This window comes from Pipistrellus kuhlii, unplaced genomic scaffold, assembly GCF_014108245.1.
Source record: "Pipistrellus kuhlii isolate mPipKuh1 unplaced genomic scaffold, mPipKuh1.p scaffold_m20_p_22, whole genome shotgun sequence".
Classification (NCBI taxonomy): domain Eukaryota; kingdom Metazoa; phylum Chordata; class Mammalia; order Chiroptera; family Vespertilionidae; genus Pipistrellus; species Pipistrellus kuhlii.
The window spans coordinates 9,364,500-9,386,333 of NW_023425521.1; the positions used below are offsets into that span (position 1 = coordinate 9,364,500).

Consider the following 21,834-nt stretch of genomic DNA (forward strand, 5'->3'; position numbering starts at 1 on the left):
TTCTTACCTAAAAATTCAACATGAAAAAACATCCTTATAATGAAATCATTTTGTACATTTATAGTTATTTCTTTAGGAATAACTTCTAGAAGTGGAAGTACTGAGTCAATGGTTATAATTAGCTGCATTACTAAGCTCAGTGAGGTCAGAGCATTTTATCTGTTTGTTTACTGTTGTATATCCAGATCCTAGATCCAGGGTCCAGATACAAAGTATGTAACTCAATAAATAATTGGAGAGTGAATGGCTGAGTACCCATTGCTCTACTGTATTCCATCAGAGAGATGCCAGTTTATGCTGTCACCAACAGTATGTGGCAATTTAATATAAAGAATATATTAGTGCCCTAACCGGTTTGGCTCAGTGGATAAGAGCGTCAGCCTGCGAACTAAAGGGTCCCAGGTTCGATTCCCGTCAAGGTCATGTACTTTGGTTGCAGGCACATACCCAGTATGTGCACAGGGAGTGTGCAGGAGGCAGCTGATCGATGTGTCTCTCTCATCAATGTTTCTGTCTTTCTGTCCCTCTCTCCTCCTCTCTGTAAAAAGTCAGTAAAATATATATTTTTAAAAAAGAATATATTAGTGTACATTTTTTTATTTTCCAGGACAGATCTACTTAAAATATTATTTTATTATCCCCTTGGTCCAATATTTTGACATCCAAATTAAATCTCTTAGATTGCTTGTTGCACTCGCAGCCATTCAAAAACAAACAATTCTTGTCGAATCATAAATCTTGTTTTTTTTGTTAGAAATCATCGTCACTTATCTATAAAGTTAGTTATTTTCCCCAAAATAACATTATGAATAATGGCAAGTATATTTAGATAGTTTTGAATATTCTTGGTAACACAAAATTACTTCAAGGCTATTTTATTAAACAGTTTTGCTACCTTTACTCTCTTTATTGCTTTTTCCTGGAATGTTATAATTTTACATTATAAGCCACTGGCACCATCAGTATGGAACATGTCCTTTCCTTTTTCTGTTATTTTATTTCTTTTCCTATAATGGAACAAAATGTAATGGGTGATATACACTTAAACATAACTGAAATACCGGTAGTAAGTTTTCTATATATTTTCCACAATAAAATAATTACAACCCAACTTGTAATATAGTTATTATGTGCTGCTTTATTCAATGTATTGAAGGGCAACAAGAAGAAATACATGGATGAAAAGGGCTATTTTTAAAAGGGCCTGAAGGTATGTGGCTAAAGGAGCCTTAGGAACACCCACATTTAATCAAGACTCCCTGGGAGATGGTGATATTATTCCCTGAAACGGAAAGGTCATTGTCATCCATTGCCTCTGGCCACCCTGACCAATAATAAAAAAACCTAATGCCATTTACAGTCACATAAACTCAGATGCTTATTGCTGGGAGGGCCCTTAGGTGCTCACAAGGGCAGCTCTGTGTCCAGGTAAGTGCCTGTTTTCAGTTTTTCTCCTGCCCAGGCAGTGTTGAGCCAGAACCAGATGGGGGCAGCAGAGCGCAGCTGGTTGCTAGGGAGATAACAGAATGGCATTTATTTACTATAGTAAGAATTAGAAAAGGGAAACCATATTATGACTTAAACTTTTTTACTGGTTAGAATTTAAAAGATATCAAAATTTCCAGCTGCTAAGAATGTACTAGACAAAATTAAGAAACCATAATTTTGATATCTATGAAAAAGTAGATTGAAGTGAGCTGCTTAGAAAATGTAGAAATTTCATTGTCGAAACCCTTTGGAACCTTTCCGTTTTCTTTTTCTTCCTGTTTCTATGTCACATTCAGTGGTATCCGAAGAGGAAGAGAATGAAGAATTGTGGGAGGAATTTCTATTCATGCAGGCATCATATAACCTTAAGTCCTTTGGGGAAAGTAATTCTTGGCAAACATTCCAGGACCATGTATAAGTAGAAAAGGTTTCATAAAAGGACTCATTTTTAGTGTCTACTGCAACCAAATCCCCTCGGATCTCATGCCAGAAATTTAGCATATCTTTTCGGTGCTCAAGAGCAACTCCTAAGTGATAGATATCTAGAGCTCTCTTCACCTGTAATGAGAAAGCAGAAGTTTACAGTTGTTATCTTAAAATATCTTTGATTTGTAGACCACAATTCTAGATATCCCAAGAGTTATGTTCTCAGTCTATTTGAAAGTCACCGAGTTTATATATCGGTGGTGCCTCTTGAGGAATTAGGAGTTGATGGACAATGAAAATAAATTACTTTGGAATAATGAGATTATAAGAAATTTTATAAGGATGTTAAAAACACAGTAGACTAGCCAAAACCAGTTTGGCTCAATGGATAGAGCGTTGGCTTGGGGACTGAAGGGTCCGGTCAAGGGCATGTACCTTGGTTGGGGGCATATCCCCAGTAGGGGGTGTGCAAGAGGCAGCTGATCGATGACTCTTTCTCATCGATGTTTCTAACTCTCTATCTCTCTCCCTTCCTCTCTGTACAAAATCAATAAAATATATCTTAAAAAATAACAGAATAGACTAAAACAAGGAGGACATGTGGGATGGTGGTAGGCTCTGAATATAAGAGGAGTGCCAAGAATGGCTTTCAGTCCACTCTAGGTCAGGGAGGAAAAAGATGCTCAGCTGCGTAGGTCCTTAAGGATTTTGTAAAATTGAGAGTGGTGACGGGAAGGTGTTCCGGGGAGAGGGGCTAGTATGAGCAAAGGCTCAAAGGCAATAAATAAATATCCTGGTGTTGGTGGGGAAGGGGGGCAACGCACCTTGCTATTGCTAAAACATAAAGTGGGAGGGAGGGATGAAGGCAAGGCAGGCAAGGCCTGCTGTACCAGTCGTTGGCCCTTAGACTTGGTCTCTGTTAGGCTGGGGAGAACCCTGTCCTCAGTGAGAATCACGCTGCAGTGAGCCACTCTTTCTGATGGACGTGAGATAAATTCCTCAGTTGTGTGGAGCATGACATATAGTTGAAAAGCCTGTCATCTGGGAGAGGGAAGCATTCATTCTTAAGCAGGTCAGTGATATAGTTGGATCTCCTGTGTGGAGAGTGGGCAGAGGGGAGCAGCTAAGAGGGAGGGATACAAAGTTGGATATTGTTGTCTAGGCTGGACCTGATAGAGGCTTAAGGCAGCAGTGATAGGATGGAGCAAAGAGGACATATTTCAAAAATCTTCAGGGGAATGAGCGTAGCCAGATTTGGGGATTGGTAGATGCGAGGAATGAGGAAAATGTGTAACTTAAGGATGACTGCTGGCTTTCTAGTTTCAGTGACTGGGAAGATGGTAGCTATCAACATCTGAGATATTCACTCAAGGAATAGCCAATTTATGCAGATAATGAATTTGGTTTTGGACATGTCAAGTTGGATATGCTATGAGACAGTTAAGTAAAAATATCCAGCAGTCATCGAGGTAAGACAGAAGTACTGAAAAGAAGTCCAAGCTAGTGACAAACTTATAAATTCTTAGTGTATAGGTGGCAGTTGAAATAAGTAGGGTAGATCAATATTCCAAACAATACTCATCCCAGCTTTCCCTTTGATTAATGCAGATATCCCCAATATTCTGCTGGGACTGGGTTACAGGTATGCCAAGTTATTGATCTTCCCAAGCATCTCAGCCCTTGGGATGTCTGGTGTGCCAGCCTGGAGGCCTTGGTCTCTCAAGTAGCCTTCATTGAAGTTCCATTTATCACAATAATTACTACTGCTCGTTTCCTTCTCCCTGTCTTCCACCCTTATTCTAAGCCCCGTGAGGGTAGGAACTTCCCCCCCCCCCTCTGTGGTATCTCCTAATCCCAGAACTTTGTTAATAATTGATAAATATTTATTGAACAAATGAGTGGATTAGCATATATAATGAGAAGAGCAGCAGCATGATACTAGAAAAAAAAAGAAAATATTAAGACTTAGGGATGAACATTCAGGAAAGAGAAAAGAGAAAAAAGGACACAGAGCTATAAGGAGAATTGAAGATCCAGTATTGTAAAGGCCAAAGAAGTAGAAAGCATTAAGGAAAGTTTTATCATTAGTGTCAAATACAGAAGGGAGGCGGCATAAAATAAATACACCTCAGTCTGACTCTGTGAACTACAAAAGGAACTAAGCAGTCAGGTCACAAAAATAGGCAGGTAGCATTGATTTGTGGTTAGAAGTGTGAATTCTGGAGCCAAACTGACAGTGCTTATAATTCTGGCTCTACTATTGCCTAGCTGTGTGCCTTCGGGCAAATCCCTTAACCTCTCCTCGGATATCTGTGAAATGATAAGGAATGATAACAGTGCCTACCTCAAATGGTCACTGTGATAAGTAAATGAATTAGTGCCTGTGAATTAGAGCACCTGAAGAATACAATGCCTGCCACCTAGAAGCTCACTTAAACTATTATTACTATTATTCTTTTAGCTGTTGGAATAAAGATGCTTTAACTCATCATGATTCCTTGAGTGTGCCAAAACCGGTTTGGCTCAATGGATAGAGCGTTGGCTTGGTTCGATTCCGGTGGGGGGCATGTACCTTGGTTGCTGTACCTTGGTTGCCGGCATATCCCCAGTAGGGGGTGTGCAAGAGGCAGCTGATGGATGACTCTCATGGATGTTTCTAACTCTCTCTCCCTTCCTCTCTGTACAAAATCAATAAAATATATTTTTTTAAAAATGATTCCTTGAGTGTACCCCTCACTGTGATTGTTGGTTTAGTATCTTAAGTAGTAGCTATTTCCACCATGAAACAGATTAATGTCACAGAAATGATGCTGGGTATGCTGGGTAATGATGCTCATAGGAGATTAGCAGGATAAATTATAACAGTTAAATTTTGATTATAGAGCAAGAAATGTCGTCCTGCCCAGCTGGTGTGGCTCAGTGGTTGAGGTTTGACTCATTGAACCAGGAAGTTATGGTTTGATTCCTGGTCAGGACACATGCCTGGGCTGCTGGCTCAATCCCTAGTACACAGGGGTGTGCAGGAGGCAATCAATGATTTTCATCGATGTTTCTCTATATCCCTCTCCCTTCCTCTCTCTGAAATCAATTTAAAAATATTTAAAAAGTCATTAGAACAGGTAAAACTTAGAAATGATGTCTTATTTTAAAGACATAGAGGAGAAAAAACCATCTTAGTTTTATGGTTGTAGTATTAAAGTGGAAAATATTTTTGTCAATTCTTTCTGGGAAGGCATTCAACTGTGAGTACTCACATGTGGTCTAAGAGTAGCTGTCTCAGCCACATTCCATTTCTGCTTTTTCTTGAGCATTTGGTCAATGGTGATGATCTCAGCTGGGTAGCTGGAGGAAGAGTCGATAGGCTTTACATCTGCTGCCTTGATGCACATTTTAAAAGAAGGTTAGTGATATATTTTAGTATGAATTATATAACAAAGACATAATAAACAGAAGTATATTATATTATGAAAGGGTTTGTTATGATTTATAAGGTTATTGCTAAAGCATTTCTCAGGTGTTTTGTGGTACCTGGTATTGTCCCTAGTGTAGATGGGCATTTAGCAAATTCTCTTTCATAATGATAAAGCCTTCTCATAAGAGAAGTATTGACTTTAAGATGATTGATGTATGGAATGGATATAGAGGATAGAGAAGAGCCAAAACCATCCTTACTCAAACTTTTCAAGCCATCACACAGCACTGAAATGAATATGCCCTCCATAGAGTACAACCTGTATTATTACTCCCAGACTTCTCATGGGAAAGAGCCATCCGTGTTCCCTGTTGCTGGGCTGCTTCACAATGCAGTAGAAATCTTGTGAATATGCTGATTGCTTTTGTGAACATGTATATTGCCTAATTTCATCCAGACCTGCAGTACTGTTTGATATTGCTTTTCTTTATTCACTGTTAACAATCTTCATAGCAACCAATAGAAAACTAGACCTTCATACTCCCTCAGATTGTCTCTTCAAGGCTATCTAATATGAACCCTTTCTACTCTTCTTTCCACCTTAGGATTTCTCCATCCTTGAACCTGGTTTTTCCTCCTTCCCTCTTATATGTGAGTTTTTCCTAATTTCCAAGGCCAAAATCTCTCCCTGTATCTTTATTTGTTCCCTCAATTATTCTCTTTTCAGGGACAACTTCATGGGTGTGACCTATGCAATTACATAGGACCTCAAACTTAGAAGGGCCCTGAATTCAGTTTCATGTTCCACTGTTGCTGTCTTTATGGTCTTAATAATTTTGGATAAAGGGCTTACATTTTTATTTTACACTAGACCTTACAAGTAGTTCTGTCCCTGCCACTCATTTACTCAGTTTCCCTTTTCATTGAGCAATGGTTTTCAATGTTGGCTGCATGTTGGAACGTTAAGAAATACGGATAAACCATATGGTCAATGATATTTGCCTGTGGGTGTGACTTCATTTGGAGAGCTAAAGACAAAGTCATGACTTTACATCATTTGTGATCATCATGGGACTCATTAAAAAAATATATTTTTATTTTGTTTTGGGAAGAACTCTTAAACAAGAGATCTATCCTCAACACTATTTTTAGTGTATGATACAGCATTGACTATATACACAGTGTTGTAGAGCAGATCTCTAGAATTTATTCATATTGCATAATTTTCACTTCATGCCTATTGATGAGAAATTCCCTATTTTTCTCCCTCCTCCTGCTCTTGTGACTCTTAAACCTATGCCTACAGGGACCTTTTAGGGATTTCATAATGATGTGAACCACACATGGATCTCTGAAACCCAGAAATGCTCCACAGGGTGGGCTAGTCTCTAGTCAAAGCTTGATCTTGTTTCTAAGTCTGGAAGGCCTGTGACAAACCAGGGTAAAGCCAGCGACTCTTGAAAGAATATCCAGAAACTAGGGAATACTTGCCTGAGACCTTACAACTCATGATGATAAAGTGTACCTTGAGAAGAAGGCAAATAGATTAAAGGCAACATAACCTGAAGCAGGTCCAGAGGTTCAGTTGGGAGTATAAATGAGTTCCAGTCCAAGGGCAGGACGGCCCCTCCATCACAACATTGTTCCTTTGGGTTGTGTCTGACCCAACCACGATCTAGAGCCAGTTGAGGGAGACCAAAGTGCAGCTATGGTCCCCGAGTTGATGGAAGAACAGTTGGAGGTAGGACCTGAGGATCTTTTTATTCTTCTTTTTATATTCCCCACCCCTCAACCCCAAGCCTAGAATTGTATTTTTCAATAAGTTTAACTATTTGTTGAAATTAAATATCTCTACCTGAGCTTAAATTTAGGACTATGTCTATGGAATCTGGTTTGAAATAAAATGACTAAAAATATGTCATTAAAAAACTAGTTCTGTTAAGTTAGAACTTAAAAATGCAAGTAGTTAGCCCGGCTCAGTGGTTGAGCATCGACCTATGAACTAGGGGTTCATGGTTTGATTTTAATCAGGGCACATGCCTGGATTGAGCTGTATCCCCAATGTAGGGCATGCAGGAGGCAGCCAATCAATAATTCTCTCTTATCATTGATATTTCTCTCTCTCTCTCTTCCTCTCCCGTCCTCTCTGAAGTCAATTAAGAAAAACAACCCAAGTATTTAAATTAACTGATGTGACAAAATCTAAATCTCACCTGTGTTTTCCAATCCCTTTTATGGAAAAAGTAGTCATCAAAGAAACTCAGAGGCTCCTTTCTCCTAAGCATTTCTAATTTATGCATGTCTTTGAATGGCTTTCCCATTACCAGCCCATCCACATTAGGAAACAATGGAAAGATGGGTATTTTTGAATATGGGTTATCTGAAGGAGGATTGCATCCTAAAAAGATAAAAAATGTTATCACACACACAAAAATGCTATCACAAATAATATACAAAGAAATTCACTTGAAAGACATACATATGGCATCTATTTTGCTTTGTCTACACTTCTCTGTGCCATGACCCACTTTCTTTACTCTCCTGTGCCCCCCAACCCTGCCCCTCCACAGACTCTCAGCTTCATCCAGGTATCTGAGGACTCAGGTAATATATACATTTGCTTTCAAATGATATCTGGGTAGACAGAGACCAGTCACTCAAGATAGGCTGTGGTCTTGCTCTTACAGCACTTAGCCTCTCATATTTATTTTTGACCATTACTATACAAATAAATACTTTACTAAGATATGTACACAGATAATAATTTAATTTAAAAAATCCTTTACAATAGAGGGGGGAAATAAACGGCTCTTACTCCTGAGCTCCTCAAGATATTTGAATAAATCCTTTTCTTTCATTAATGTAATCCGGGCAGCATCAGCAAAGGCAGCCGTGCTTGAGGTCAGAGGTGTGCACATGTCTGCCTTAAATCTCCTTTTTCCATAACCCATAGGGGAGGAATTCCACAATATTCCTAAGGTAGCTTCTTGGAATTTTCTTTGGAAATAGCTAATATAAATAAATGAATAAATAAATAAATAAATAAGGTAATCCAGAAATAAATAAATAAATAAATAAATGCTATAGTTCTACTGAAAAAGTGCCTGCTAGACAAATGGGGGGTGGGGAAGGGGGCGAGTCAAATTACAGGTCATATATGCTAAATAAATTTTTAAAAATTTAATTTGGCCAAGACCGTTTTGGCTCAATGGATAGAGCGTCGGCTTGGGGACTGAAGGGACCCGGGTTAGATTCCGGTCAAGGGCATGTACCTTGGTTGCCGGCATATCCCCAGTAGGGGGTGTGCAAGAGGCAGCTGATCGATGACTCTCTCTCATCGATGTTTCTAGCTTTCTATCTCTCTCCCTTCCTCTCCGTACAAAATCAATAAAAAAATATATTTAAAAATTTAATTTGTATAGTCATTCACTATTACTTACTGAATGCCTGCTTCTGTGACACGTATAGAATATCTACTGATATTTGCCACAGGGCATCTGAATATTTTATTTATTTACTAGAGGCCCAATGCACAAATTTGTGCATGTGGGGTCTGGTGGGCCTGTTGGGAGGAGGAGATGGCTGGAGATTGGCTGGTTGGCCCACCCTGATTGGGCCAATCATGGCCGGGCTGGGTGCAGGTAGAGGCTGTGGGTGATTGGCCAGCGGGTCCTACCCCAATTGGTGTGGGGAGGTGGTCAGGGGCGGGGCCAGCTGGGGGGAGGGGCTTCAGGCCAATGAGTTGATGAGGGCTCATCAGGGGCGGAGCAGCTGGTGGGAGGGGCCACAGGAGGTTGGCCAGCCGACCCCCAGATCAGGCTGGTTCATTGGCTGCAATAGCGATCAGTCATTTCAGTTGTTAAGCGATCTGGTTGCTGGCTTTTTATATATATAGATTTTTAAAAATATATTTATTATTGATTTCAGAGAGGAAGGGAGGAGATAGAAACATCAATGATGAGAGAGAATCACTGATTGGCTGCCTCCTACATGGCCCCCAGTGGGGACCCCTGAGCCCACAACCCAGGTATGTGCCCTTGACTAGAACTGAACTGGAACCATTCACTCTGCAAGCTGATGTTCTGTCCACTGAGGGAAACTGACTAGGACCCATTTGACTATTTTATACATGTAGTTCCTGGGCTCTGGCTTCCTTCCTCTTTCCCAAGACCAACCAGGTTACCTGGCTGGGTAACTCAGTTGGGTAGAGTGTCATCCTGATATGCCAAGGTTGTGGGTTGGATCTCGTCAGGGTACATACAAGAAGCAACCAGTAAATGCACAAATAGGTGAAACAACAAGTCAATATTCCCCCCCCCTCTCTCTCTGTCTCTCTTTTTCTCTCTTCCCCCTTCTCTCTCTCCCTCTCCCCCTCTTCTCCCTCCCAGGAAAAAGACTCATTTGGGTATGAGAATGCTTCCTCATCTGGCTTTGCTCCACTCCAAAGGCTACTTTGGGAAGTCTGAACTTGCTGTGCCTTCTCTCAGACTCAAAGGACCTCTTGAAAGCCCTTAGAAGTTCTAGCATGAATGGGAGTGTTTTGTATTCAAACTAGACTTCCAAGCCCACCCCAGATCATCCTTGGAAAAGTCTGACTTTCCTGGGATTCCCTAGCTTAGGGTAGGAAAGGCTGAGCTTTCTTAGCTGCCTTAGGTACTTAGTGTGGACCCAAGATGGTCTGAAGTCAGAACTGTGGGGATAAAGTCATGAAGTCTCATGTTGTGGCATGTGACCATCTGCCCACACATCTTTGTTCTGCAGCAGACCCTGTGAAGTAGAATGTTAGTGAGAGAAGACTGCCTTGTTAACACCCTCATAGGTGCTTCTGAGGAGATCCTGTTTGCCGCTTTGTCACTTACCTTACTAATTCCATTATAGTCTTTCTGGGTAAGGCTGACAACTCTACAAGCTTTGATAGAATTTCAAACAACAGGATCCCTGGGTTGCCAGCAAAATCTAAACACTTGTCTTTTTCTGGAACTATTAAAGAAAAAAAAATATTAAGAATGCTTTCTGAAAAAAATCACCTATCAAAAAAAGTACTAAAATGACAGTCTTTTTATTATAATTACAAAATTAATACCAAATCAAAGAGGTGAGAATTTTAGAAAAACTTTCAACATCAGTTATATTATAGAAAGGTCGTTTTTATTACTGAACAGACAAAATTATCATGGAATTGAAAAAAGACTTTCAATTCAATGGCCTCTAAGTAAATATAGTAATACATTTAATATAAACATGAATTAAATGTTAAGGACAATTGTCCCATTCTAGTTAAAGGAGTTGTTGGTAAATATATCTCTGGCTTGCAGGCAAATCCTTGTTACTGTACTGGAACTTGAAGCAATAAGTTCTCTTTGCCCCAAGGACAGTGCATAGCCTATGAATGGATATATTATCAAAACAATATACAATATCTGGAATTTGGAATGTATTTATCCTAGAAAAAATGTCATGAATAGGATTAGATTTTCCAAGGCACCTGTTAAACTCATGAACAAACCATTAGAGGACTAACAAAAATATTTACCCTCTCATTATTTATAACATTACGTGAGAACATGCTCTCTAACTCAAGCAGACTCTCCACAGCCCTTGCACCGAGGGCAGAGGCTTCCTCAGGGGGAGGAGGATATTTTTGGGGAACAGTAAATTATGTACACCCACCTTTGCATGAGGCAGAGCATTTTTCTTTTCTCTAATTTTTTTTCTTTTGTAAATGGAGTGCCTCCCAAAGTAGCACATGTACTCAGTAAAGAATTAAAATACTATAAAAGGTAAACAAATTTTTCTATACCATTGCCCGAGTGCTCTCATTAGAGATAAAAAAAAAAAAAAAAAAAAAAAAAAAAAAAAGCCCTGATTGGTTTAGCTCAGTGGATAGAGCGTCAGCCTGCGGACTGAAAGGTCCCGGGTTCGATTCCAATCAAGGGCATGTACCTGGGTTGCGGGCACATCCCCAGTAGGGGGTGTGCAAGAGGCAGCTGATCGATGATTCTCTCTCATCGATGTTTCTAACTCTCTATCCTCTCTGTAAAAAACCAATAAAATATATTTTTAAAAAATAGTATCTCTTGCAGAAGGGCTGAATACACTTAAGCTAAATCTAAAACTGTATTCATTTGCTCAGCAAATACAGTTTTGGAGAAGCGGTACAAAAGTAAGTCACACTCCCGAGTACACATTCTCGGTTTGTCTCCTGACTGGGGGCTGAAATGAATAATATTTACTATGCAGTGAATTGCAACTACACCAACTGCTATATATTCAGTAGTATCTCTACTTACCCACAGCTCTAAGGAAGCGGTCCTTATCTGTTAGCACCTTTATAAAGTCTGAGAAATTCACTTTCCCATCTCCTGCAACAGAAATCTAATCCTCAGATCAAGGGTATAAGATGTATTTTAATTATCAAATTATATTCTAAATATAAAAAATTAAAACATCACAGGCCATCTAATAGTTAAAAACAGAGCATTTTAGGGTTGGAGATGAGCTCAGGTCTTCTTGAAGTGGTCTCAGCATTACACCAGTCACACACAGCGCACAGAAGCAATGGTGAGGTGTAAACATCAAACCTGAGGCTCCTAACCGCTTCAGTCCTATCCATTCACTCCTTTCCTAGAGACTTGCCATTTTGCAAGGAACCCACCCCTGCTTTCCACTCTATAACTCTAATATTTCTATTGTTATAACATCCCCAAGTTGCACATTGTTTCCTCTAAAATTAGATGCTATTAGAGTCGTGTGTGTGTTTCAGTGAAAGAACAGGAAGATTGGGCAGTTAGTGGAAACAAGTGAAGCTTTAACAAACTGGTGACATCGACCCATGTGGGGAACTGATACAAACTGAATAGGTCACTGGCAACTGGGTGGGGAGAGGTGCAAGAAAATAATTCTCTGAATATATTTCCCACAAAATATATTAGTTTGGGCTACTAATTAGTAGGTCAGTATATATGCAAAGAAAATATTATCTGTATGCTATAAAAATATCAACAAACATGCCGTGGCACTTGAAATTCAGTATAGGTGGGTTGTAATGATGGAAAGAAGATTCGTCGGAATTGATTCATATAGAAACAAAGGGCTTGGATTTCCTTGGCAACATGGCATTTTGAAATTGTCAATGCCTCTGCATCTGTTATTGTAAGGCACCCTCCAAAATGTACACCATCACAGGCAATCTGAATTCAATATTGAAACATGGCAACCACTTTTATTTTCCACACAGGATTTTTCAAAGGAGCATTACATTGATTTCATCACTTGTACACATACCTCACTGATCTCCTTAAAGAGAAACACATACATATATACTTTTAGCAAATAAGTGAAGTTCATTTCTCATGTTCATAAAGTCCCTGAGAGGAAAATATATACCTAAGGAAAGCTTTTATGAGAAAAAATAATGGTAAGTTAAAGTACTCACGATCAATATCAGCATATTTTAATTCATTATAGACATCATGCTTGGTTAGATGCATTCCCACTTTAGCTAAAGTGCACATCATTCCATGTAAATCAATACTGCCAGTTTTGTCCTTGGTAAAGAAGTTGTAGGCATCTTGAAAGGCTGGAGAAGTGGAATGAAGTTAGGACAGTTATTCAAGAACACATACATATTCTAATGGAACTAGGACAGACAATAGAGTTCCTGTTCTGAAAATATATTGAAAGAAATATGAGTACTTAATGAGACATTCCTTAAGAAGGAAAGTATCCTTGCATGAAATTTGAACTGGCATCAACTAGTTGGTGGAAAACCAAACATGTAGGCGGAATGACCTTTGAAAGATGTCCACACCCTAATTATTGGAGTCTGTGAACATATTACATTACATGACAAAAGGGATTTTGCAGATGTAATTAAAATAGAGGATCTTGGATTATCAGAGTAAGGGCTTGACCCACTGTTGCTGGTTTGAAGGTGTGGAGGGCAATGTGATGTGGAATGCAGACAGATTTAAGGGGCTGAGAAAGGCTGTTGATGGACAGCCAGCACAGAAATGGGGACTTCGGCCCTACAACTGTACGAACTGAATTCCGCCAAAAAACTGAATAAGCTCAGAAGCGGATTCTCCTCCAGAGCCTCCAGAGAAGAGGCCAGGCTGGCCAACACCTTCATTTCAGTGTTCAGGCCTGGAGAAGAGGAACCAGGCAGCCCACCTGACTTCAAACCTAGAGAAAGCTGAGGTCTGTATGTGTTGTACAGACACAAAGTTGTTGTTTTTTTTTTTTTTTTTAATATATTTTATTGATTTTGTACAGAGAGGAAGGGTGAGAGATAGAGAGTTAGAAACATCAGCTGCCTCTTGCACACCCCCCACCGGGGATATGCCCGCAACCAAGGTACATGCCCTTGACCGGAATGGAACCCGGGACCTCTCAGTCCCCAAGCCAACACTCTATCTACTGAACCAAACCGGTCTCGGCTAGACACAAAGTTTTTCCAAAGAAATATTCAATGCATGAGTTAACTGGAGCCAAAATTAGAATGTAGTTTCTAAAATTAGCAAATGAAGAAATAAGCCCAGAACAAAATATATCCCAAATGGCACCAAAATAAAACATTTCATATCACATTCAAGTGTCAAATCTTCATGTACAAGAGTGATTAATTCTATAGAGATAATGATACCTGCCTTATAATTGTGTCTAAAGTTTACATCTTTCTTCCTTGATGAGAGGAAGGCCTCTCTAGGACTGGAATCATCTCTGACTTGTTTCTATTTTTCCTTGTATTTTGAGCATGTTAGTAGGCATTCAGGCATTAGTGCAGCTTCATCAACAATTATTTATTGTATTCCTTCTATGTACCAGGTGCTGCTCTAGGTGCTGAGGAAACTTTTGTGCACTCAACATAAAAAGATCTCTGCTCTTTCATAAATATGTAAATTAGATATGTTAGAAGATGGTAAGTGCTATAGAAAAATGGAAAAGTAATGCAAGGTCAGGGGACTGGGAGTACCAGGGATTGAGGGATAGGTTGCTTGTATTAAATACGTGAGAGGGAGTGGATATCTGAGAGAAGAAGGAGCTAGAGCAAAGGCCCTAAGGTGGATGGGCCTGGCATGTTCCAGGAGCAGCATGGATGTGAGGTAGCTGGAGCAGAGTAAGTAAGAGGAGAAGACAAGTAGGAGAGGTCAGAGAGGTAATGTGCATGTAGGCATGATTATGTTTTAAATTTTATTTTAACTTTTACATCATATTGGTTTCAATTTGAAATTTTTTTTATTGACTTCAGAGAAGAAGGGAGTGAGAGAAAGAGATAGAAGCATCAATGATGAGAGAGAATTATTAATCGGCTGCCTCCTGCACGCTCCCTTACTGGGGATCTAGCCCACAACCCAGGCATGTGCTCTGACTGGGAATCGAACCGTGACCTCCTGGTTCATAGGTTGATGTTGCAACCAATTGAGCCACCTGGCTGGGGCCGAAGATGTTTACTTGAAAGTAATCCCCCTTCTTTCCCACAAATTAGATATTGAATTAAATTTTGTCTCTCTCAAATAACAGAGTACAGTAGACAACCCTTGAAATCACTAATCTCTCAGACAAAAAAAAAAATAGGTCAGATATATTATGAGGCTTTTGTTTATGTCTTCATTTGGAGGAATGATTCTCTTTACCTTGAATTTGTGAAGCACTCAACTTCCTTTCTTTGTACCCTAATTGGCATGGGAGAGATCCTGGTAAATCTTTATCCCTGAGAAAAGATATGAAAAGATTGAATACATATTTGAAACCAGAAAATATTTGTTTCATTCATTAGTTTTTGCTGACTGGAATGATTCCAAACATCACAATATATCTAGAGTCATACCAGGTTTGATTCCAGTCAAGGGCATATACCTTGCTTGAAGGCTCAATACCCAGTCCTGATCAGGGTGGGTGCAGGAAGCAACCAATCGATGTGTTTCTCACATCGATGTTTCTCTCTCTCTTTCCCCCTCCCTTCCACTCTCTGAAAATAAATGGGGAAAAAGGATAATAGGAGAAATACTCTCAAAGTGGCAAAGAAAATGGCTAATTGTGAGAGAGGAGAGAGGCTTTTCTTATGATTTGATAAGGAATAGATCACTTTCAGCTGTTGGTGGCTACTGTTTATTGGAATTTTTTATCCATCAGACTAAGAAAAAAGCTATTGTTAATCTCACATGCAAACCTTACTTCCTAATTTTAGTACAAGCTTGGGTCATTGCTAACTTACCAGATTTCATTTTCTTTTTTTTCTTTTTTCTTTTATGTTGTCCTGCCCAGCCACTTGCTCTAGACAGCCCATAGCATTGTTCTTCCCACAGGCCTGCTGCCCCTGGGCCCCCACACTGCCACCATAAACTAGATTTTATTTTATTGGCCATATTTGAGCTACAGACCTTTTCTTTACACTCTTACTTGCTTAGGTCTTCTTTATGATCCCCTAAATGTATTCTTTTTTAAAACTGGCACTCAAAACATCTTAATGTATAACTGACAACTTCTTAAGCCCTCTAGGTATTCTGTCCCTTCACACCAAAATAGCCTCTCATTTGGGAGGAACAGGAAGGAGGACTCTTTGTCTCTCCCATCAAAACAGATATGCATACTTTTCTTTTAAAAAAAATATATTGTATTGATTTTTTACAATATATTTGTAAATTGAGAGGAAGGGAGAGGGATAGAGAGTTAGAAACATCGATGAGAGAGAATCATCGATCAGCTGCCTCCTGCACACGCCCCACTGGGGATGTGCCTGCAACCAAGGTACATGCCCTTGACTGGAATTGAACCTGGGACCCTTCAATTTGCAGGGTGATGCTCTATCCACTGAGCCAAACCAGTTTTGACTGGATATGTATACTTTTCATAAAAATTTTTATCTTCAGTTCACATTTGTTTCATAACTCAATTTATCCCAGAATAGATTTGTTGTTGTTGTTAATCCTTACCTGAAGATGTTTTTTCCATTGATTCCTAGAGAAAGTGAGAGGGAGGGAGACACACAGAGAGAAACATTGATGTGAGAGACACACATCCATTGGTTGCCTCCTGCAGGATATCAAGCCTGCAACCAAGGTATGCGCCTTGATCAGAATTGAACCCGGAACACTTCCGTCTGCAGGCCAATTCTCTATCCACTCAGCCAAACTGACTAGGGCTCACGGAATAGATATTTGAAGAGCATTCCATCTTGTGTCATCACAGCCTTTATGGGTATTTAATATATTCATTACCTTAATAACTTCTTATTGTATTTATCACCTTAATATGTTCATTACTTACCTCTTGCCAGGGGAACTGGGTACTTTTGTTAGAGGATCCAGCTTAAATTTTGGCTTAATGTCAGAAACTGCCATGTGGCCAGTAACTCTGTCTGGAATTCAGAAGGTACTATTAAGGCTCACAGATTAATTTCTCTATAGTACAACTTTCTTTTGCAATGTTCTCAGCTCCAGACCTGAAATTTGAAGTCCAGGGCCTTAAGGAATGGTAAGATGTATAAATTAAACTTAGAGGTTTGCGCAAAGTTGGAAAGCTATGTGGAAGGTCCCCTTGGAATATGTAGAAAAAATTATTTAAGGACGAAATTTATTTTTGTAATCAGTGGGACATTTCATGTTATAATTGACAGAGAATAAAATATTATAGCCCTAGAGAGGATTATGCTAAGTGAAATATGCCAGTCAATGAAAGAGGAAAAAACCCCCACATGATCTCACTCCTTTGTGGATAATAAAGAACATTATAAACTGATAAACAAAAAGATACAGAGGCAGTAAAGCATCAAACAGACTGTTAAATTATAGCAGGAAGGTTAGAAAGAGGTGGGGGAGATAAAAGATCAACCAAAGGACTTGTATACATGCATATAAGCATAACCAATGGACGCAAGACACTGGGGGGTTGAGGGCATGTATGGGAGTGGGGTAGGGAGGGCAATGGGAAGATATGTACACATGCAATATCTTCATTAAAAAAAGGAAAAATAGTAAAGAAAAAAAATGTTATAGCCCTTCCAAAATACTTACCTGTTTATATTTTGGAGACCTGTTTAGTAGTAAGTAGATTTCTCCTGGGTTTCCTTCTTGGAGATCGCTCTGAAACCCATGTGATTTATTATGAAACCATAAGTCTTTCTTAAAAGTAGGAACAGGCGTGGGACACAATGTTGTTTTGCTACCTTACATCCTCCTGAGTGGACTCAACCACTGTGGCCTCCATAGTCCCTCTTTTCCACTCTGGATAGTTAGAGTTAGGGCCTATGAATCAGAAGCTGGGATGGTAGGGCTTCCTACTTTTATTGTTGGTTTTATCTCTTCAATGATCTTTTCAAAATGTAGAGTGTATTAGGTGGTTCATTGAGAAGAAAATCTGGGTTGCTGACTTAGGAACATTAGACGCTTATATACTATTAAACCATGAAGAAGTAGTCCCTGGTTAGAGTTCAATCAATTTCCCAGGTCTTCATCTCAGAATCTAGAAAACAGTTGTTTCTAAACAACTCAAGGACACGTGCTGAAAATTTGGAAACCTACCACAGAACTGGCACTCCAGAGAGGATCACAATTTAGGCACTTGAAAGGTGCTGTGAAGTCATCCTCATGGCTCAAAATTATCATTCCTTTAAAAAATTATTTTCAAACATCTCATAGAGATTATACTTTAAAAAAAAAAGGACTGTGTAGATTCCCACAAAATTCATATATTTACCTATTTTTAGAACATGCTACTTACCACTTCTGGGCTTCAGTCCAAGAATCCCATAAAGGGTTTGTTCCATCATACAACTGTGACCTCATTCACTTCTCAGGCACAAGCTCAGGGTGAGAATGACCCACAAACTCCTTCTAGCTTTAGAGCAACTGTGTTTTCAATGTGGTTCACTCAGCACCCTTGAGGTATGTGTGGGTATAAATGACAAAATCAGAATGTTGACACCATTGGGATTTGAGAAGACGAATTAAAAAAAATTACTGTATTAATATATTTTCACATTAAACATTAGTGAGTTGAAAATTGTTCAGGTAAAAATTTTACCCAACACCTTGTTTGAATGGTGATTAAGAACAATTTCATTGATTAAGCCTAGGAAGAGGGACCAAAAAAATCAAACTCTTATTGGTTTGTAGTTTATAGTATTATTGGAAAGAGAACTTTAAAAAGAGCAATTAAAGAAAGGATTATGATTGCTTTAATCAGAAGCTTTAATATTGAAGATCTAATATATCTCAGGGTATTGTAAATCCCCAGCACAGGAACTAGGAGTGTGTTTTGTTTTTTATAGTAGCCATGTTGATGGGTGTGAGGTGATACCTCAGTGTGGTTGGGTTTGCATGTACCTAATGATTAGTGATGCTGAGTATCTTTTCACATGATTGTTGGCTATTTGTATATCTCCTGAGGAAAAATGTCTATTCATGTCTTTTGCCCACTTTTCAATAGCTTTTTATTGTTGTTGTTGAGGTATAGTTCTTTATATATTCTGGATATTGACCTGTAATCAGATATGTGATTTGCAAATATTTTCTTCCATTCTATAGGTTGCCTTTTCATTCTGTTGTCTATGTTCTTTGATGCACAGTTTTAGATTTTTATGTAGTCCAATTTATCTATTTTTACTTTTATTGCCTGTGCAGTTGGTGCCATCTAAAAAATCACTGCCATGCCGAAACCGGTTTGGCTCAGTGGTAGAGCGTCAGTTTGTGGACTGAAAGGTCCCAGGTTCAGTTCCGGTCAAGGGCATGTACATTGGTTGCGGGCACATCCCCGGTAGGGGGTGTGCAAGAGGCAGCTGGTTGATGTTTCTCTCTCATCGACATTTCTAGCTCTTTGTCTCTCTCCCTTCTTCTCTGTAAAAAAATCAATAAAATATATTTAAAAAAATAAAAATAAAAAAAATAAAAAATAAAAAATCACTGCCAAATCCAATGTCATAAAGCTTTTCTCCTATGTTTGCTTTGAAGTTTTATAGTTTTAGGTCTTATGTGTAGGGAGAAGTAAAATTTTATATGTAGTATGTAGCTCTGAGGGAAGAATACTCTAGAATGAAAGAAGAGCAAAAGCATGTAGAGTAAGCATAGATTAGGAGACAAGGAACAATTCAACCACATTAGAGCATGGGATTACATGAAGATAGTGGGAGCAAAAAAGATTAAGTATATTGGTTTAGGGTTGGTTATTAGTACAGAGATGACAAATTTCATCCCCACACAAGTTTAATTTGGCTTATACATCTTCTAAAAAGCTTTTGAATTTCGTAAGTGAACATATGCCTAAATTAACTATGACTTTTCGTGAAAAAAATCCAAAGATTAGAAAACATAGGGCCCACATTCCTGCTTAGCAATAATTGGTGGGAAAAGCAACTGTCACCCCTTTAAATCGAATTTAAGATTTAAGATTGCCACAATCCCTGTCATTTTTTTCTAGTCTCTTCTACCAAGCATGTAACTTATTTAACTTGGTTTTGTAGACATGTGTACATCTTGATTGTTGAGCTAAGGCAGTGGTCGGCAAACTCATTAGTCAACAGAGCCAAATATCAACAGTACGACGATTGAAATGGCTTTTGAGAGCCAAAATTTTTAAACTTTTCTAACGCCACTTCTTCAAAATAGACTCACCCAGGCCATGGTATTTTGTGGAAGAACCACACTCAAGGGGCCAAAGAGCCGCATGTGGCTCATGAGCTGCAGTTTGCAGACCATGGAGCTAAGGAAATCTGGACTTCATTAGTACTGAGGAATCCTGAAGATATCTAAGTAGAGATTTTGGATGAATATATCTGCTTTCTATGGGAATTAATTCAACCTCATCAAAGAATTGCCTAGGCTCATTGTCTAAGAAGTGAATTAGATGGGCAGACTGTCTAGGATTAGGCTCTTACATAGTACTTTTTCATGTTATTTTATTTTTCTCACATGTTTTTTCACTTGAGGAGTAAGGATATTTTTCCCACTGATTTTAGAGAGAGTGGGAAGTGGGGGAATGGGAGAGAGGAAAGAAGCATCGATGTGAGAAGAGATATTGATTGGTTACCTCCCTTATGTGCCTGACCCAGGACAGGGATGGAACCTGCAACCCAGGTACATATGTACCCTCAAATGGGAATTGAACTCACAACCTTCCAGTGTGTAGGCTGATGCTCTACACTTAGCAATATCAGCCAGGGCTGCAGTACTTTTTATTAAACAAGAAAAAGAAGTTCTATGGGAAAAGATTATGTCTCAATGTTGTTTATAATTTGTGAATTCTGAAAATCCAATCTTAGGTAATGTCTAGTTCATCCTTGCAGTTAAAGATATATGAGCCTTAATGAGAGGAGAATCTCACACAGGAGTGCATATATTCTTTCTGATCAATGTTTTGGGTCGCTTAGGATATATTCCTACAAGTGGGATCACTGGGTCAAATGGCACTTCCATTTTTATTTTTTCTAGAAAACCCCATACTGTTTTCCACAGTGACTGCACCAGTTTACATTCCCACCAGCAGCAGTGTAATAGGGTTCCTTTTTCTCCACATCCTCACCAACACTTGTTTATTGATTTGCTGATGATAGCCATTCTGGCAGGTGTGAGGTAATATCTCACTGTCGTTTTGATTTGCATCTCTTGTATGATTAATGACTTTGAGCATTTTTTTCATATGTCTCTTGGCTTTCTGTAGGTTCACTTTGGAGGTATTTTTTAAAAATATATATATTTTATTGATTTTTTACAGAGAGGAAGAGAGAGGGAGAGAGAGTTAGAAACATTGGTAAGAGAGAATCATCAATCAGCTGCCTCTTGCACACCCCCTACTGGGTGCCCTTGACCTGAATCGAACCTGGGACCTTTCAGTCCTCAGGCCGACGCTCTATCCTAGGGGTGTCGAACTCAATCAGAGAAGGGGCCAAAATCTAAAATCCAGCCTAAATCGCGGGCCGAATGGTTTACTGAACAGTCATAAACTGTCATTGTGATGGAAACGCAGCAGAGTGCAATGATGACAGCCTGGTGCGGGCCACATTGCAAGGCCTGGCGGGACGGGTTTGGCCCGCGGGCCTTGTGTTTGACACATGTGCACTATCCACTGAGCCAAACTGGTTTTGGCTGGAGGTATCATTTGCCCAATTTTTTTTAATTGGATTGTCTACTTTAAGTTGTATGAGTTCCCTATATATTTTGGAGATTAACCTCTTTTCAGATGTTTCATTGGCAAATATGTTCTCCAACGTAGTGAGCTCTCGTTATTTTGTTGATGGTTTCTTTTGCAGTGCAGAAGCTTTTTGTTTTAATGTAGTCCCATTTGTTTATTTTGTCCCTTGTTTCCACTGTCCTGGGAGATGTACTGGTAAACATATTGCTACAAGAGATGTCTGAGATTTTGGTGCCTATGGTTTCTTCTAAAACTTTTATGGTTTCACATCTTACAGTTAAGTCTTTTTCCATGTTTCCAGATCATGGCTATTGTAAATAATGCTGCTATGAACATTGGGGTGCATATATGCTTTCTGATTGGTGTTTTGAGATTCTTAGGAT

The 21,834-nt window shown here is 39.1% G+C and overlaps 1 protein-coding gene across 1 annotated transcript; it reads right to left on the minus strand.

Annotated features, from left to right (window-relative positions):
• Positions 1-1,070: 1,070 nt before the first annotated feature.
• On the minus strand, positions 1,071-16,682 carry EFCAB3 (EF-hand calcium binding domain 3). The gene is made up of 9 exons (XM_036451107.2): positions 16,595-16,682; positions 14,962-15,038; positions 12,762-12,905; positions 11,617-11,688; positions 10,186-10,306; positions 8,142-8,335; positions 7,540-7,724; positions 5,169-5,291; positions 1,071-2,046 (listed from the first exon to the last, which is right to left on the minus strand). Exons 1-9 carry the CDS (start codon positions 16,666-16,668, stop codon positions 1,720-1,722), a joined length of 1,317 nt encoding a protein of 438 aa, XP_036307000.2. The 5' UTR covers positions 16,669-16,682; the 3' UTR covers positions 1,071-1,719.
• Between the last annotated feature and the right edge of the window lie 5,152 nt (positions 16,683-21,834).